Genomic DNA, 19,326 nt, shown 5'->3' with positions numbered 1-19,326 from the left:
AAACTATGATAAAAATATAGTCTTGCACCTAAGTTAGATACAATCTAAAGTGTCCCATAAAACCTAACTTTAAAATGTTAAGGACGAAGTTTTATATTAATACGAACTAATGGTAAATGATTAATTTTATGATTGTAGTAATTATTACTCTTGTGGGTTTATAGGTGATTTTTAATTAATTTTCAGTTTATCTTATATTTGATGGAGTTATGGAGTGATGAGCTAAATGATTATAAATTATATAGATTTTATAGATGTGAATAAGAATTTAATATTTTTGTGTCCTCAAATTTTATATCTTGTATCATGAGTTTGGATTATAGATGAATGATAATTTTTTTAATTTAAGATAGTTTTATACCTCTTAAATATTATTTTAGAGATATGACATAAGTGATATATAAAAAGCATCAAATATGATGTATATGTTAATGATAATGATAATAATAATAATAATAATAAAGTGTTCAATGCACAAATATAGATTGTCTTCATTGCATATAATGTTAGTCCATAATAAAAAAAGTATTCAAAGCATCAAATATGATTAAAAGCCTCATTTTTTATGTATGATGCATCCTCCGATTAAAAAAAAAATCCAAATGCCCAATCACTCTAACAATACCTAAATTATATTTTATTAGGTGCGATTTATCCTTCCATAATAAAAAAATTAAGATGCCTAATATAGCTTAAATATGATTAAAGCATGATATATTCGCGTATTATAAAAAAAACATATAATGTGATTAATATAAACATCCAACATGTCTTATATGATTGTTGCATTTCTCCGTATCAAAAAACATTTATCGCAATTAAAATTAATATTTTAAATTAATTTTGATAAAAATATTTTTAAAAAAGAAATAAAATAAATAAAAACACACGGAAAACTCGTGCACATGTTCCCTTTAAATGGGAAGTGAGGCTGGGCCGTCCGATAGAGGATGAAACGGAGACGGAGGTGGGAAAGACTCCCCGCCCCTGTCCGCAGATAGGACCTCATATCCGTTTTGACCCAGGAAACTCTTACCAGGAAATTGATTGGGTAAAGGACACGGGCCATGCAACACCCACCTGCCAATCGCCCCATGCCTTCCATGGTATATCCGGCGGGGACGTACACAAGCGGTATCAAAAAGAATTGTTTTAAGCTCAAAATCCGCCAGTCATCCTTTTGGCGGCAACTGAGTCCTCCCAGATAACAGAACACCCACGAGATTAATACCTTTTCAGCCGTCACCATCTTCTATACCTGATCTTTCAACGACCAATCAGATAGATGGTACGAAAGTAGGTTGTTCCAAGTATAGTAAAATGGTTTTGTTTGTAACACTAACGCGCTACAAGTGAATCGGATATGGGAAATGATATATACGTACATACGACCTTTCGCTCTTACACAAGACTCCCTTCTTCGTCGTAGTTTGCGAAGAGAGAAGCCCCAACTTGGTTCGTTCGATCTCACGGGATCTCTCCACCGTCTCCAAGTCTCTCGTCTTCTTTACATCTTCCTCCTTCTTCCCCTCCTGGGGGGGAAAGAAACCCTCGTTGCGGATCCGCCATGGCGAAGCCCCCGAAGTACGAGGAGTTCTCCGACGAGGGCACCAGCAGCGGCTCGATCTCCTCTGACGAGGGGCCGGGGAGCGGAGCGGAGGGCGACCAAGAGGTGGAGGAGGAGGACCAGGAGGAGCTGGAGGCGGTCGCAAGGACTGGGAGCTCAGACGATGACGAGGCCAGGGAGGACGACGATCAGGCCACGGAGGACGATGAAGCCGTCGGGGATGAGGTAAAATTTTGGAGCGATTCGTGCATATTTCTGACTTTGGGGGGTCTGTGGGGGGTTTTAGGGTTTGAGGTTGCTCAATTGTTTGATAGTCTTCATGTTGATTCATGTAGTTTTACAGGTTTCTTTTACACTTTCTTCTGATTTTTCCTGTTATACGTCTGTTCGTAGATTTGTTTTTGTATGGTAATAATTAGTTTGAACTGGAGTTGAGAATGGGATTGATGAGCAAAATTGATGTATGAAGAGTTAGGGTTTATATAGATTTTACTAGTTGATGCAAGAATTCATTAGATGACAGTCGTCATTTATTGTATATACCTTTGACATCCTAAAATTCGTTTTCCTAGTGTTGTTCTGACCCAAGTTTCACGAGAATTTAAGGTGCTCGATTGCAAGCATTTGTATGACATGGGAACTAGTTGGACCTTTGCTTTGTGGTTCCTCTTTTCCCATCCCCTTCCCGAGTTGAGTATAAACGGGCTGTTCGGGATGGTCTTTATGTATAACTAATGAATGAGTAGATTCTCAAAGCATTTGAGTCATTTGATATATTTTGCAGGCCTTGGAAGCATCTGCAAATGCAGAAGTTGGGGTGCGCGAAAAAGCCAGGCTCAGAGAACTTCAGAGAATGAAGAAACAAAAGATCCAAGAAATATTGGATGCACAGAATGCTGCTGTCGATGCTGACATGGTTTGTGAATATTGTGGACTCACTTATTGTAGAAATTCAAATTGTTTATGCTTGATACATGATATTTCATCTCTGTATGTGATTGTGCTCTATATTTTAAATGCATTATGGTTGTATTTTCATGTGAATCTGTTTCATTGTTTCACTTAATATCCATAGCAGCAGTCTTTTGGCATGTGACTACCTGGAATGTGTCTGGTTCTCGCTGCCTTTTCTTCTTTTAACACCGTTTAGATGTTTTGTTCTTAGTCTTTTGATGTTTTTGCAGAACAATAAGGGGAAAGACCGCTTAAAATATCTGCTTCAGCAGACAGAAATATTTGCTCATTTTGCAAAAGGAAGCCAATCCGAATCAGATAAGAAGCCACGGGGAAGGTTACACCATACTCATTTACTTAACATGTCATGGTCATTCTATGAACAGGAATGTCAATGTCAGTTATTCTTGATGGTGACATGATTAATTTTAGATTTTACTTTCATCATATGTTTCAGTGAGGCTCGATCATTGGTCAACACATTTACTGCCAGCATTTAGATCTTAATGAAATTTACATTGCATATTCTTAGTCATGATGCACTTGATTGTACCAGAATGTTTGTATAATCAATTTCAGTCATCCATTAGTGATTTAGAAGAATGCTCACTATTTATCTTAAGATGCCTCTGTGGGCTGATTTATATGGTTAACCAACTTTTTGGTCTAGTTAGATAATCACATTTGGTCTTGTGAATAACAGAACATGAACTGATTGGCTACAATACCTAAATGATATTAGCTTTTCGGGCTTTACCTGTATGATGGTCCTCTGTTGTGGTAAAGGGTTGCACATCTAGTTCTCCTAGTGGTCGTTGTTCATAAGGCTTGATGTATTCTAACATCCATAACCTTTTCAATTTCCTTGCTGTCGAAAGTATTACTTTGAGGGGATTTATGTTGGATAAATATGGTCACAAAGTTAATGAGTCACTATGAATGACCAATCATAACAATCTTTTTTATTCTGCCCGAAGGTAGGACTTAAAAACATTCCTTATTATTGACAACAATAACTCGTTTTTTGTTTGAAGTATGATTTAATCTAGTGATTTCAATGACATATTCCAAAACTCCTACCTTCTGTCAAGGCTTGCAATGAATGAATTAGCTGAATAAAAACTCTATAGCAAGGTATCTCTTGCTTTAGATGCTCTTGAAGAGGACAAAGATTATGTCGGAATGGTCACAAGTTTGGTCACGATGGACCATGATTATTAAAAAATAATTAACTACATGACTTTGACTCCGAATGAATACTCTTTCTATTTGTCTTTATTTTTTTATCTGATGTGATAATATAGGCAATTTGTGAGCTTCTTTTTTGCATCTAGCCTATATTTGATCAGTCACTCTCTTTATAATAGGCAATGGATAACTTCAACCTAGGCACCTAATACAGAATTTTCCCTCTTCTAGCATGCTTGATCAGTGAGATAGAGAATAGATGATCAAGAAATTTCAAATCTGAAAGTTATTTTTTCTTTGCTTTTTATAATTCTCTGAACTTTATCCTGGAATACCAATGAATTGAATATTCCCTTTCAATAATCTCACATGCTTAACTGAAGGGGAAGAGAGGGGGGGCAGCGGAATAATACTTCTATTGGAATTGACTTTGTTCATTCTTTTAGTTTTCTGGTAAAATTAGGGTTTTATCATCAACGCAATATCCTCAGTGTAGCTTGCTGAACATGAGTTGAACAGGATCTCTTAGTGCTTCACCTCTTTCCTCTTCCTTTTGTGCAAATTGAATTTCATGGTACATATCATTTGATCCTTGCTTCACATGCTCAACCACTAAGCAATTAATGTTTTTTTTCCTTACTCTCATATTTTCCAACACTTTTGGAATTTGTTGCTCAAGGTTAGCTGTGTTGTATTTTTACTGAGGAATTTTGAGAACTCTATATGATTTCTTGTCACTGATGAATGCAGCAATTTCATTTAATGAAAAACTGCTATAAATTGCTGAGGTGCAGAACAAGGAAATAATCTCATTTCAGTATCATATGTTAGCTTATTTACATCTTTGAATCCTTTGAGGCCATATCTTCAGGTGGTAGATGGTTTTATTGAAAACGAACATGTTACTTTGATTTTATACTTTCTGTATTGGGCGCAATATGAATATCTAGCTTTAGGAAGATATTTTTTTAATTTAATTGTCACCTAGTTCCTTGAATATTTTAGGTTTTTCTGTTTTGGTCAACAAGCAATAATTACTTAATGTAGACAACTGCTGAAGTATTTAATTGTTTATAATATTTTTGGTTTTTCTGTTTTGGTCAACAAGCAACAATTACTTAATGTAGACAACTGCTGAAGTATTTAATTGTTTATAATGTCCTTGGTGTTGTCTTAGTTCTGTACCTCCTCATTTGACATTCTTTTTTGTGCTAAAAATTTCTTCTTTCTTTTTCTTGTTTATTTGTGTCAATTTCCAATTTTCTGAAGATAAATGATCACAACCTTCGCAGGGGACGTCATGCATCAAAAATCACGGAGGAAGAAGAAGATGAAGAATACCTCAAGGAGGAAGAAGATGCTTTGGCGGGTGCTGGAGGAACACGCTTAGTGTCACAGCCATCATGTAGCTTTCTGTTAACTATGCTTCAATTGTTCTTATTTTCTCCATGCATTTGTAATTCTCTTGACTCATGATTTAACGGTAATAAACTAAATAAGCTATTAAGTTACGATGCTTCAACAATGATGCCTCTGACTTCATATTTATCCAAAACCATATGGATTATGCCTGATTATTGTGCTGACATCTTTTACCAGAATTAGGGTCCTTAATTCACCTAACTGTTCCAGTTGCACTTGCATACTTCTTTTAGTCCTTGCATCTTCCACTGTCATTTTTACACCTTCACATGTTTCTACCATTTCTGTCTATGTTGCTGGAATGTGCTTCAAAATGACATGCTGGTATGTGATACTTGGATCTTGCACAACTTAGGTAAATTATATAATCTACTCAACTCTTGTACGTGAACCTGATTCGATTTGATCAAATTATTTACAGATACCTGTACTTATGCTAGTTTTTCTTTACACAAACCAAAGAAGTTGAAAGAGAGAATGAATTTAATAAGTCTCCTAGTCCACCAACATCTTATATGAATAATTTTGCTCATCAAATGTAAGCATGTTATGTTGAGAATCGGTTTTTTCCCTCTCTCTATTTGCTTGCTGACTAACAGTGAAGATATCCAAATATGATTGGATTCAACTCATGTGATATTATTGTGTTACATACGGATTGTTGCAAAACGTTATGAAACATTGTAATAACTTAATAGTTTAGTGATCAGCAGAACCTTCTTTGAAAGTTTAGTCCAAGAAGAACCTGTACTCCATTTAACCAAGTTCTGTTTGGCGTATGCAAGTGTTGACCTGATTTCTCTTAGACAAAATAATACTTTTAGTTTTAGTTGGACAATACAAAGAGAGTTTAAGCATAATATTTGAAAAACTTTTGGACGTAGAACTTGCTTCATTTTAAGCAAACCATCCGTTTGTTTTGCTTTTGAAATAATGAATAAGCAGTGGACCCTGAAAAACAATGGCGATCTCAAAACCAAAATTTGATTTTGGTTCTAGTACTTTGAAATTGGATAGCATTTGGTATATCTTTTTATGTTGTTGGTAATGGTTATTGATGGTGTTTCTACAAAGTTGATGGATAAAGATGATCCTGAATCTCATGTAAAAAAAAAATGAGAGGAGAATTTACAGAGGATCTTTTTGGAAGTTGAAAGACAAGAGTCAGCTTCTTTAGTTCTGGAGACTCACTAATTTCAAGTATCTGTACAGAATCTTCTTATTTGTGAACTTTCTGCTCTTTTGGCAGGTATCCAGGGTAAGATGAGAGACTATCAGCTAGCAGGACTGAACTGGATGATACGGTTGTATGAGAATGGCATCAATGGGATACTTGCTGATGAGATGGTAATGGAAGCATTTAATAGTTTCTTTTTTATGCTTTTATTTGAACTGCATTTGCTTTTACTTGTATTGTTAACAATAATTTTGTCTCTAGGGTCTTGGAAAAACATTGCAAACCATCTCATTACTTGGTTATTTGCATGAGTATAGAGGAATTACAGGGCCCCATATGGTGGTAGCTCCAAAATCTACTCTTGGCAACTGGATGAGGGAGATTCGCCGTTTCTGTCCTGTTTTACGAGCTGTTAAATTTCTTGGAAATCCAGAAGAGAGGGTTGGAAACTTAATTATTTTCACAATCTGGTTAAATTTCATCTATTGCTTATAGAGCATGTAAACTTTATACTTATTTTGCAGAACCATATAAGGGAAACTTTGTTGGTGGCTGGCAAGTTTGATGTGTGTGTTACTAGTTTTGAGATGGCGATCAAAGAAAAAACTGCACTTAGGCGTTTTAGCTGGCGCTATGTTATCATTGATGAGGCACATCGGATTAAAAATGAGAACTCTCTTCTTTCTAAAACAATGAGGCTCTATCATACTAACTATCGTCTTCTTATCACTGGCACACCTCTTCAGGTAAGTTTCTATAATCTTTTGCAGTTGAAACTGTATGGTCTGGTTCATTAAGCAAATTACTTTTCTCGCTTGTAAAACATCTCTTTATTTTATAGAGGTAAGGCTGCAGACTTTCATCCTTCTTAGACCTGTCAGGAGTCTTGTGCATTGGGTTCATCTTTTTTACAAGAAACATTACTTTTAGCAGCAAGAGTTAACTACTTATGGTATAATTGTTTGCAATATATTGTGTAAGTGAACTATATAAAGCCAGTTGATTTTAAGTGTTTCTGTCCAATTCATTTTTTTGGCGTACTTTGCACATCCAATAGTCAGATAAGAAATTGGTCAAACAAGAAATTTCTTTGATATATCATAGATAGAAACTTTTACTTTCTAAAGATTCCTGTTTATGGAATGGTTTGCTACTTTGCTTATACATCTACTTTGCAGAACAACCTTCATGAGCTTTGGTCTCTTCTCAACTTTTTACTCCCTGAGATATTTAGCTCTGCTGAAACTTTCGATAAGTGGTTCCAGATATCTGGAGAAAATGATCAACAGGAAGTGATTCAGCAGCTTCATAAGGTAACGCTGAAATTTCTTTATTCTTTGTGAATTCCATGCATTACCCTTAACAAGGTCTCATATACAAAATCATGTCATGTGTATCTTAAGGTTCTTCGTCCCTTTCTCCTTCGGAGGCTTAAATCTGATGTTGAAAAGGGCTTGCCTCCCAAAAAGGAAATTATACTCAAAGTAGGAATGTCCCAGTTGCAGAAGCATTATTATCGTGCTCTGCTTCAAAAAGATTTGGAGGTCATTAATGCTGGTGGTGAACGCAAGCGGCTCTTGAATATTGCTATGCAGCTTCGGAAATGTTGTAACCATCCATACTTGTTCCAAGGTGCAGAACCTGGCCCACCGTATACCACTGGGGAGCATTTAATAACAAGTGCAGGTAAATTAGACATTGTGAGTTCTTCCCTGCAATGATTTGTTTCTTTGTATACTGAGGAATATGGTAGTTTATGTCCAGGAAAAATGGTTCTTCTGGATAAGTTGCTCCCCAAGCTCAAGGAACGTGGCTCCAGAGTTCTAATCTTTTCACAGGTCCTTGTTCCTCCATGATCTGTTATTGTCGGCGTCTGCAAATGTTTATGATTTCTAAGATGCTAACATGAGAGTATGAGTTACATATTTCCTTATTTGCCAACTAATTTGATTGCTATATTTGCTGTTGGATCAGATGACTAGACTCCTGGACATTTTGGAAGATTATTTAATGTTTCGTGGTTATCAATATTGTCGAATTGATGGGAATACTGGTGGAGAAGATCGTGATGCTTCTATTGAAGCCTTTAATCAACCAGAAAGTGAAAAATTCATTTTCTTGCTTTCAACCAGAGCAGGTGGCCTCGGGATTAATCTTGCCACTGCAGATGTAGTCATTCTTTATGACAGTGATTGGTAATCTTTTTATTTAGACAACCCATCTCTGTTTAAACTGGTGCCTTGAGTTTGTGGCATTATCTCTTCATTTTTGCTTTCAGGAATCCCCAAGTTGATCTTCAAGCACAAGATCGTGCACATAGGATTGGACAAAAGAAAGAAGTTCAAGTCTTCCGATTTTGCACTGAGGTTAGCTTGAGGCATAAATATCATTTAAATTTTGTAATATAATTTTCTGGATATTTATGAACATTTATTAGTGATCCGTTAATGCAGTACACTATCGAGGAAAAGGTGATTGAAAGGGCATATAAGAAACTTGCCCTGGATGCTTTAGTTATTCAACAAGGGAGATTGGCTGAGCAGAAAAGTATGTTTTTTTGCAAAGATTTTCTGCTTTCCACTGATTGTATGGTTTGCGTTGAGCAAACAAATGAATATGTGAGCTCACTTTCCATGCAGCTGTTAATAAAGATGAGTTGTTACAAATGGTACGTTTTGGTGCGGAAAGGGTATTCAATTCCAATAATAGCACAATAACAGATGAGGATATTTATGACATCATAGCGAAGGGTGAAAAGGCAACAGCAGAGCTTAATGCCAAAATGAAGAAATTTACAGAAGATGCAATCAAGTTTAAAATGGATGACAGTACGTTTCATGGTTTTGATTTTCTATTGGTTATTCTTGTTGCTTGAGGACTAAGTATGTTCTGAATGTTTTTTCCAGATGCGGAGTTGTATGACTTTGATGATGAGAAGGTATAATTTCTCTTCAATTTCTACTTGTGCAAATGGCTTTGCAGCTGCTAATTGAAGTTTTGTAGATGTAATACATATAGTCCAAATGGTAATTTACTGTATGGACATTTTTATTTGTTGTTTTTGCTCGAACTGAAGGATGATAAAGAACTTGATCTTAAGAAACTTGTCACTGAGAATTGGATAGAGCCACCTAAAAGGGAACGAAAGCGCAAGTAAGACTGACTCATGGCTATAATTTCACTTCCTGTTATTGTTATTTTTAGCATAATGACTCTGCACATGGCAATTTAGCTACTCGGAATCTGATTACTTCAAGCAAGCTCTTCGTCAAGGTGGTGCTGCAAAATCTAAGGAACCACGAATTCCTCGTATGCCCCAGTTGTAAGTTTTATTTTATTTTCCGAGTATGGAAATTTATTTTTAGCATATTTTGTACTTGTTGATAATTGATCTTATATTTTGTAGACATGATTTCCAGTTTTTTAACACCCAAAGGCTCAGTGAGTTATATGAAAAGGAAGTTCGCTATCTTATGGTGAGTTATCTTATTTGTTCTCTTTTGCTTGGTCTGCTCTTTTTTTCCCAATACTTCTCTGCTGGTGATCCATCTGATCTGTTGTCCTTGTCAATTGCTTGAGTGACGTTTGGGGTTTCTAGCATAAGTTAGTTTTTCATTATGTAATTCTTTACTCTTGTAATGAGAAATCCTGTGCCAGTCTTGTGTGCTTTCTCCCATTATTATTGCTTGTAAGAGCGAGAGCCTACTACTTAAATGTGACTGCCCCATGGTAAAAGGGCTACACCTGCTTTGCTACTGATTCTGCTTGCCTCTTCAATCTTTGTCCAGCATACCCATCAGAAGAATCAATTGAAAGACACTATTCCTGATGGGGATGAGTCTGAAGGTGCTCATTATCAAGAACTTTTTATAGTAATAAGTTTTTAATTTTAAGATTATAATTATAATTTGTTACTTAGACTTGGGAGATCCATTGACTGCTGAGGAGCAGGAAGAAAAGGAGCAGTTGCTGGAAGAGGTAAGACTGTCATTAGGTGAATAAGATAGGTTTAATCTTGTTTGTATTTTGATTTTAGCATTTATAACCTCAGGGTTTCTCCACATGGACACGGAAAGACTTCAATACGTTCATTAGGGCTTGTGAGAAGTATGGACGGAATGATATAAAAAGTATAGCTTCGGAAATGGAAGGCAAAACCGAAGAGGAAGTTGGAAGATATGCCAAAGTCTTTAAAGCAAGATACAAAGAATTGAATGGTACAAAAATTAATCAATCCTGGTGTGCTATGTGCAGTCTGTGAACACAGCTCTTATCTTTTTCAGATCAATATCTTTAATATATGCATTTGTCATCGAATATTCTCTGCCTTTAGATTATGATCGAATAATGAAGAACATTGAAAGAGGAGAGGGAAGAATCTCCCGGAGGGATGAGATAATGAAAGCTATTGGTAAAAAGTTGGATCGCTACAAGAACCCATGGTTAGAATTGAAAATTCAGTATGGCCAGAATAAGGGAAAGCTATATAATGAAGAATGTGACCGTTTTATGGTGAGTAATATTTTCAATCTTGAATCTAATTTGCTTTTCCATTTTTGTATTTTATTGACTGTCCTTTCCAGTTATGCATGATCCACAAGCTTGGCTATGGAAATTGGGATGAGCTAAAAGCCGCTTTCCGCACATCACCTTTGTTTCGCTTTGACTGGTTTGTGAAATCCCGAACAACTCAAGAGTTGGCTCGACGATGTGATACACTGATCCGTCTAGTGGAGAAGGAGAATCAAGAATATGATGAGCGGGAAAGACAATCTCGGAAAGATAAAAAGCTCACCAAGGTCTAGTTTACTTGTTTATGCCATTTGTTAGTTTACCATTGAAATTATAAGATTATTAATGTAAGACCTAATTAGTAGCGAAAATGAGTGTCATCCTACTGGGAAATACATTTTTTTTTCTGTACATGCTGCCTCATTTGATCCATTGCGGTCAATCTTATTCATTAGGAGACTTTTAAAAGCTTTGCCTGTTATTATTCTTTTGTTGAATTTTTGCATATTTTAAATTTTTATTGCATAATTAACAATACATTGTATTGCATAATGATTTTCTACTTGCATGACCTTTACTTTCGTCTGTCTGTCTTGTAGAATCTGACACCATCCAAGCGGTCCATGACAAAGGCTCCAGCCCTTGAGACTCCTGCATTAAGTTCGTTCAAGAGGCGGAGGCAGTCAGATGACTATACTGGTTCAGTAAGTTTGCATCTACTTCAATTTTGAGTTGTGATGGCCATGTGAAACTAAAAGAACTAGAGCACACTTAGCATGGTGCATATGTTCAAATCCAACCAGATTAAACTCTGTTAATTGCATATGTTCAAATCTATCAACTTGACCTCTCTCGAAACCACAGTTCTCCCCACCAAATATATAACCTTCGATAACCAGTCCAGTGTAAATTGCATAACCATCTTAAATTATGAACCTATGGTTGCAGATTATTGGTAATTGTTTGTAACTTTCAATGTATCTTGTGGGAAGAATGGGGAGCTGCCAAAACCAAAACCAAACAGAGAAATTTGCACACTGACATGAGAGGAGTCAGTTTGACCAGGACAATATATTGTCCACAATGGCCATGATTGTTTTACTTTTAAGAGTCATCTTGTCAAATTTTCTTCCCAGTCCAACTGTATATTTATATTAGTTTTTGTTTCGACATGAAACTAATTGGTGATCATATACAAAATAAGTCTATGAAGTTGGTGAACTGCACCTTATGCTATATGCTGTTTTTTCTCCCATTGACTTGGATCAGGGGAGGCGGAGGAGATGAATGCTGGAGGGAGGTTTTGTTGATCGGCTGGAGAAGGTGCTTCAAACTTTTTAAGTTTTCTGATTACAAGCAGAAGCTCCTCCAAACTTGTAGCTGTGGACTTGTGGTGTGCTAGTAGTACACGGGACACAGTGGTCATGGTGTTCCTTGGACGCCTCTTTGTTGCTTCCTTTAGTAGAACAATGTAGGACATAACTGATGGGCTTTAAGAGTTTGTACGGTCTTGTTACATTGTGTGTACTCCATGAACATTATTAGTAAGCGTGTAAATGGCGCTCCAGGCCGGCCACGCTTCCGTGAGATGGTCAACTCATTCTTTACTTGTTAACAATGTTCAATTAAAAAACGAATCTATGATCCTGAGATTCTTTTAACAGATCAACCTCAGATTCTCTATTTGTGATGTGGATAAATGTGTTGCTTGAAAATATGCACATCACATATCAAAAAATGGTGAACAACCTGGCTAATATAATATGTTTTAGTGGGAAAGATAATTCTTCTGTTTCATAGCCACGGGATACACTACTAGGAGATGGAAATATGTTCTCACTGAGATTTTGATTTCATATAAATGCAATTCATATATGATTACAGAGTTACATGATAACTGAATCATAGTTGAGTAATATAATTTAGTTCTGCTGATTTCCTGAATGTTCCAAATCTCCCTCGCATCTATATGATCTATATGTGTATGTTTTAATCTTGATGGATTTCATGGCTTTTTAAAGCATGTCTGAACTGAAAGTGTATAAGAAGCTTGATTTTTATAATCATTTGTAATTTTTTTATGCATTATCATTTTTAATAAATTTAAAATTAAGTTTTGAAGTGTAGTTAGCTATTTCTGATATCTCAGTTCGTATATTTTTAAAAATTACAGTCGTATTTTTATAATTATAAAAATAAAATATTTAGATTCATTTATCTTAACTTCGTTGATTTTACAAACAGAAATATGAAAACAAAGGTAAAAAGATAGTTTTAATGTTTCGATTGGTGGTGATGGATATGTCGATGGTGGTAGATAATAGCGCCATTGGAGGTCGTTCGATAATAGCGCTATTTTTCTATTACCATTGGATACATCTCTCGGGGGCTTGACAACAACTTGCCGCCAGCATTCCAGAACTTCCCTTCTCGATTCATGATAACAATAATAAATAAAACTCCTCTGATAAGCCTCCCATCTCCCCTTTTTCGTACCTATAGGAATTGACGTGATAGATGGGGGAGAAGCATAAACTCCAATTACCTTAGCTTCACGTTGAGCGATCTACTCAATGGGTTAACGACAAGGTGACCACCATCTTCGCCATAGATGCCACTGTAGCCACCACCATCTGTGTCAGTGTCGACATATTTATCGAGTAGTGAAAGGGTCACTCGACATCTACATTAGCAGCCCTTTGCTGTAGACGCTGTGGTGGTCGCCTGACGCAGATGGTGGTGTCTATCACAGTGTCTACGACGAAGATAGATGGTGACTACCTCGCCACTAACTCGTTAGGTAGATCGCTTGACCCAAAAGCTGGGGTCGTCGAAGCTCATGCTACTCCCCCGCTGTCACGTCAATTCTAGCATGGGCATGAAAAAATGACAGATGGGGGCTCGTTGGAGGAGAGCTCTATTCGTCGTGGTTCTCGTCAATTGGGAAGAGTAGCTCTGGAAGGTTGGTGAGCGAGCAGTTGTCGAGCTTCCGACGAATGTATCCGATGGTGGTAGAAAAATATGGGTATCGAAATTTGATGTTTAGTACGCTGTCATACTCATGGTTGACGTAATTACCGACACCTCTTACCGCCACTCTCCTCATCCACAACAATCACCCGTGACCCTCAGTGGCACCATCGTGTGCCACTACCGACGCCCTCCGTCATCATCCGCTAAATTGATAATACGTAATTAACCCTTCTGATTATACACAAGAACACTATATTTTTACACGACCAAAATTAAGTAACACACTTAAAATCAAAATAATTATATAAGCTCGTAAAAATTTTGAAAGATCAAATTTAAATCAAACCATCATCACTTAACTTTTAAAAAATAAAAAGAAAAATAAAACTAATTGAAACCAGGTTTTAACTTGCGATCCACTTAAAAGCAGAGCACGCGATATTAGATCTCTGTCTCTCGGGAAATCTGTGCAGTTCTTTTATTGGTCTAACAAGGGAAAAGAAGACACAGTCTTTATCTACTTATATATGTCTGCCTTCGGCTCCCTTTGTCTGCCGATGGCGATAGGCGCGTCGACGATCACTACCACAAGTCTTCGACCTCGTTTCTGCGTTCCCCTCTCTTCTTCCGCTTCACCTCCGACGAGCCTCCTCTTTCTCCGCCCTCCAAACCCTATCTTTCGCCCCAAACGATGCTCTCCAATTTCGATGTCGCTCGCCGCCGATTCCTCATCCTCCTCTTCTCCCCTTGTCGGTCGGTATATCTTCATCCTACCTTTTTTTCCCCCTTTAATTTCTCCTTTTCCGGTTCGATTCGGCGCTTTGCTTTTGGAACCCCGGTTTCCAAATCTCCAATCTTTCTTCCCACTAAATATTATGACCTCGCTAGATTGCTGCTTGTCATTGTCTTGGTCTTATAATCTATGTGTGGTTTTGTTTGCCTTTTCTGTGAACGGATTAATGGGGATTTCCTGTTCTCCTTGATGAAATGAATGAAATGCTGTGGTTTTTGTGATTCCCGTAATTATGAGAAGGGCCGTTCGTAGGAATGTCCTCTTAATGGACCATTAAACGGGATTTTTTTCCTTGGGTTGATCTAATTCTAAGGAGGGTTTAATATTCAGTTTTTCTTGATTGATGTTGCCACTGCAATGTTTCATTGGCGTGTCAGTTTGAACTTTGGACTATTACCGAGGGTGATTTGCAGCATCCAGAACCCCGGTGCATTGGAAATTGTTTACCGGATAATCTCTTGAAGTGGCATGTTCAAGCAGTTGCTTGGGACTTTTTGCTTGGTCTTACGTTCTCTATTTCCTAATTGATTGAAGAAACCACCAGTTAACGTTGTAGTAACTGAACTAGGATGAGAATTTTGTTCTCTTAGTTTTTTTTGTCTATGAGATCCTTGTAGAGGAGGCCCTTTGTCACTATACAATGCTGGTATTTTGGTCGGTTCTCTTGCTATATGAACAAGATCAATGTTGGCTTCATTTGCCATGAGATAGAAGGATCACACAAGTGAATTCATAATGTTTCTTGGGTTCTGAGTGCTGGCTGCTTGGACAAACTTTAGTGTGCTTCTTTATGACTACTAGTACACACTGGTATTTTTCTATCTTGTTCAGGAATGAAAAGTTTCTGACTTGTCCCCCATACCATGGGGTTTCTTATTCATCTTATAAACAGACCTAATTATATAGATATAATACCTTTATATAATCACTATTCCTGTTGCTGAGATGCCAACAATAGCTAAGGAATTTTCCTACTGTATGATGAAAAGCTAAACCTTTCCAGGTTGTTGCTAGATATATATAATAACAATTTATATCGAGTGGAGCCAAAAACACATATTTTTGTCATCTAAGATGATCAGCAAACCTCCTTTAATGCCTCACTGTTGCTAACTGTTTTTCTGGCATCTCTCCATTGTTGGAATAGGAATATTAATCTTAATTTAAATACTCAAGTTATTGATACTAGGCTGCATTCTGTTTATCCTAAACCCAGTCGATAACATAACACCTAAACGCCATACATAATAATGTATAACCATCTTAAACAAAAGTATTTTGTTCATTGATATATAAAAAAGCTTAGTTTTGCCTTAGATATGATTATTGTTAGTTGGCTAATACAATATTGTTCTACTTTCATGGTGCCAGAAATATCAAATGACGCTGGACTAAAGGTAACATCTCCTGGTATAATTGGGCAGAATGATTTGTTAATTGTGGGGCCTGGTGTTCTTGGTCGCATGGTGGCTGAAAAGTGGCGAAAGGTTTGGCTGAAGTGCTTGGAACATTTTATTTGAGATTCTTACTATTTATAATTGATATCAAGCAAGATTAAGGTCCCAATATTATTTATTTAAACATTTCCATTTGTAAGATTGTGGTCTGCTTGACATAGTCTTTGATTAAGGATAATGCAGAACTAGAGTACCATTTTTCCTTGAGAGTGACAACAAGAAATTTATCCAGCTTAAACTATTTCTGTTTACTCAGAGGGTCTCAGGAGAGCTCCAGCCTAAGAATTTGAATCTATATTTGAGACCAGTGATGCATAGATATTTTGATGCTCATAAGCAATTCATGAAGTAGCTTAATGTTTGTTACTCCTCACATGTTAGCAAAATATTATCTTTCCATAGGTGATCTTGAGCTTGGAGAGTGCCAGCATTAGTCTCTGTTGGAACATATGTGAACTTTGGTATATAATATCAAATATTTTTTATAATGCTTTATAGATGCAAACTCTCAGAGGGTTAGCTATTTTAGAATGGTATGATATTCTTCATTTAATGGATATCTAGGAACATCCAGATTGTCAGATCTTTGGACATACAATTACCACCGATCATCATGATGAATTGATCAAGATTGGCGTCATTCCTTCTTTAAGAGGATCAGAGCTTACCGACAAATTTCCTTATGTTGTATTTTGTGCTCCTCCATCTCGAACCTCAGATTACCCTAGTGATGTGAGGTAAGGATCGAACTGTAGTTACAAGTGATATGTACTCCTGTAAAATCTTTCTAACGATTAAAGTACGACATAAATTTGTTTTATTCACATTTCACAAAAGGTTTCTTTTTTTCCTGGCAAAAAGAATGTCTTGGTATTTCATAATTATCTGGAAATTTAACAAAATACATTTTATATGGAACATGATACATGATGATAGAAGCTATTATGATATTGAACATTGGACTTATATGTATTTTGATGTTGCATGTATCTCATTCATGCAAGGTTATGAGATCATATTAAGGCACTAGTGGTTTGTTTACCGTAACTTCCAAGAAATTCCTAGAGATGGATAACATGTATTATTTATAATCAAATGCAGATTAGCAGCATCCAACTGGAGTGGTGAAGGTTCTTTCCTGTTTACATCAAGTTCTGCTGTATATGATTGCAGCGATAATGACTTTTGCAATGAGGTACTACACCCAAAATTAGCATATTTCTCTAATGGCAACAATATGTTTGGAATTATTGCGGCGATACTTGTGAGCAAATGTCTTTTCTTCTCTGTATTTGATCTGAACTCCATGATTCCTTGAACATACTAGCTAGTAAGATTTGTTACTGCTAGATTGTTAGTAATTATCACTTGTTGCACTAGAACCATCATTTCCAGAAATTAGCAAATACCAGGGATTCATATCAATGAAGTTAACTAATTTGTGTTCCACATGTAGCTTGAATGAACACTGCAATTTATATTATACTTCTGTGGGGTATGTTATGTACTCATCTTTCGCATTTTTGAGTAGGATTCTCCTCTGGTTCCTATTGGTAGAAGCCCACGGATTGATGTCCTTCTAAGTGCGGAAAAGGAAGTTCTGGATGTTGGTGGCTGTGTTCTGAGGCTAGCAGGGTTATATATATCCTTCCTGAAACTCTACAATTTTTTCCTTGGAGCTAGGTTTTGTATTTGTTCAGAAATCAGGGTTTCATGCAGGATGAAGTTGATTCCACCTTAACAGTTTCTGTGGCTAGTTATTGCTTCTATTGGAATGTTATTATCTTAACTATTTATACAAAGAAGATAGAGGTGCTCATACTTATTGGTTGGCAAGAGGAACAGTTGATGCTCTTCCAGATCATGTAGTAAACCTTATTCATTATGAGGTTATAACTTTTTCCATCCTTATCTTTGTCTATAACTGTCTTTCTATAGTGTTGTCGTCCACATAATTTGGTCTTTTGCCAATATGATTTTGAATACCATTCCAGATGAAATGTGTACAGATTATTGACAAAGATGGAATTTTACCGAAAGCAGTTAATTATTCTTTACCATTTGATTGCACTTTGGTGTAGAAACCTAAGTTACTTAATTTTGTGTAAACCTTTGTCTTGCATGTGTGAATTATATCTTATCATGATGAGGTAGTATAGCATCTTACTTTGCAAGTGGCACAGAAGGAGAATTGTTATAGTTGACATAGGTGTGAAAACTAAACTGTGATAAGACATTGGCCAATATGGTCCCATGTGAAAGTTGGTTAGCCATGTAGCCTTGGAGTTTTCTTTAACATTAACTAAATTGTGATTGATCTGCATGGCATCCTGTTCAACTGTAAGCAAAAGGATTTTTTCTTTGTTTTTTTCTTTCTGGTGGTCTTTTTTAAGGGGAGGATGCATATTTTGGCCATATGATGATTATTTTATTATTCAATGACTTATGATGAGCATTTTAATATGCAGGATGCAGCTTCCCTTACGATTGCAATCATAAAAAAGAAGCTTCGAGGTCGAACTTTCAATGGTTGTGACAATCATCCTTTGTCGAGGTCTTCTTACAAGGACTCTTTCTTCTGTTCATCTGTTAAATTATCTATCTGGGTGCAACTATACCAGTATAAATACTGTCGTGTTCCTAAATTCAGAGCCCTATTTCTTACATCATGATATTCCCAGTTTATTCAGTATTTGGAGTGTCACTTGTGCAGGCAAGAAATTATGGATTCTGTGAACCGAAGCGGGAAGTATAGCAAGAAGTTCCTGGGATTTACAGGCATGTTTCTAGATTTCTAGGTCACCTTCTGAAGTATATAACACTCTATATGCTTGTAACTCAGACTCTTAATTTGTTATTAACAGGCACTGATGGTCCATTGGGGAAGAGGATGACTAATTCGAAAACTCGTGCCGAAATTGGATGGGAGCCAACATTCGTAAGCTTTCCTCAGTTCCTTGGACTACCAGACTGAGTTTGCCTTGTTTTTTCCCTTCTTTGCTATGTTTTCAGATGATTGCAATCAAGTCGGTCATTCTGGTATATTGGTTTTGTGTGGCTAGATTAGTGATCTTCCCGTCATTAGTATCCAGTAGCAAGCTAACCTCTTTGACACTTGCGACCAATCGAAGACCATATTGCTTGTTGGTTATCGTCTTGTCTTGTGCATGTATGAATTGCACATTGATTAATAAGATGGCCTCCCTTTGCTTCTTGGAACTGATTCTGTTTTACGCTTTTGTTGATATCTCCATCGTGATAAAAATATTATGTTTGAAGGATA

The 19,326-nt window shown here is 36.6% G+C and overlaps 2 protein-coding genes across 3 annotated transcripts; both read left to right on the top strand.

Annotated features, from left to right (window-relative positions):
* Window positions 1–1,401: 1,401 nt before the first annotated feature.
* LOC135608147 (probable chromatin-remodeling complex ATPase chain) lies at window positions 1,402–12,407 on the top strand. The gene is made up of 25 exons (XM_065100686.1): window positions 1,402–1,792; window positions 2,352–2,483; window positions 2,752–2,858; window positions 5,002–5,114; window positions 6,381–6,478; window positions 6,570–6,749; window positions 6,833–7,054; window positions 7,487–7,621; window positions 7,712–7,994; window positions 8,073–8,146; window positions 8,283–8,503; window positions 8,587–8,674; window positions 8,762–8,855; window positions 8,948–9,136; window positions 9,215–9,246; window positions 9,385–9,461; window positions 9,541–9,630; window positions 9,715–9,784; window positions 10,097–10,154; window positions 10,228–10,286; window positions 10,360–10,525; window positions 10,642–10,820; window positions 10,892–11,107; window positions 11,420–11,524; window positions 12,090–12,407. Exons 1-25 carry the CDS (start codon window positions 1,568–1,570, stop codon window positions 12,105–12,107), a joined length of 3,231 nt encoding a protein of 1,076 aa, XP_064956758.1. The 5' UTR covers window positions 1,402–1,567; the 3' UTR covers window positions 12,108–12,407.
* Window positions 12,408–14,270: 1,863 nt separating this feature from the next.
* LOC135585525 (uncharacterized) lies at window positions 14,271–19,262 on the top strand. 2 transcript variants are annotated; one of them, XM_065100685.1, is made up of 9 exons: window positions 14,271–14,550; window positions 15,958–16,073; window positions 16,608–16,780; window positions 17,145–17,238; window positions 17,575–17,686; window positions 17,844–17,932; window positions 18,512–18,597; window positions 18,757–18,821; window positions 18,908–19,262. In XM_065100685.1, the coding sequence occupies exons 2-9, from the start codon at window positions 16,050–16,052 to the stop codon at window positions 19,015–19,017; spliced, it is 753 nt and encodes a 250-aa protein (XP_064956757.1). In that variant the 5' UTR covers window positions 14,271–14,550; window positions 15,958–16,049; the 3' UTR covers window positions 19,018–19,262. The 2 variants fall into 2 exon arrangements, with proteins under 2 accessions (XP_064956757.1, XP_064956755.1); XM_065100683.1 differs by having other exon boundaries at window positions 14,272–14,546.
* The last annotated feature ends 64 nt before the right edge of the window (window positions 19,263–19,326 follow it).

Source organism: Musa acuminata, chromosome BXJ2-3 (assembly GCF_036884655.1).
Source record: "Musa acuminata AAA Group cultivar baxijiao chromosome BXJ2-3, Cavendish_Baxijiao_AAA, whole genome shotgun sequence".
NCBI classification, from domain to species: Eukaryota; Viridiplantae; Streptophyta; class Magnoliopsida; order Zingiberales; family Musaceae; genus Musa; species Musa acuminata.
The sequence above is the reverse complement of the archived record's forward strand: the minus strand, read 5'-3'. Positions and strand labels throughout refer to the sequence as shown.

Bases quoted from the DNA above. Each gene is read 5' to 3' on its own strand.
- LOC135608147 (XM_065100686.1), top strand. From the start codon at position 1,568: ATGGCGAAGCCCCCGAAGTACGAGGAGTTCTCCGACGAGGGCACCAGC. The intron at 7,995-8,072 runs GTAAATTAGACA...GTTTATGTCCAG, and splicing joins GCATTTAATAACAAGTGCAG to GAAAAATGGTTCTTCTGGAT. The intron at 9,247-9,384 runs GTATAATTTCTC...CTCGAACTGAAG, and splicing joins ATGACTTTGATGATGAGAAG to GATGATAAAGAACTTGATCT.
- LOC135585525 (XM_065100683.1), top strand. From the start codon at position 14,321: ATGTCTGCCTTCGGCTCCCTTTGTCTGCCGATGGCGATAGGCGCGTCG. The intron at 17,239-17,574 runs GTACTACACCCA...ATTTTTGAGTAG, and splicing joins ATAATGACTTTTGCAATGAG to GATTCTCCTCTGGTTCCTAT. The intron at 18,822-18,907 runs GCATGTTTCTAG...TGTTATTAACAG, and splicing joins GAAGTTCCTGGGATTTACAG to GCACTGATGGTCCATTGGGG.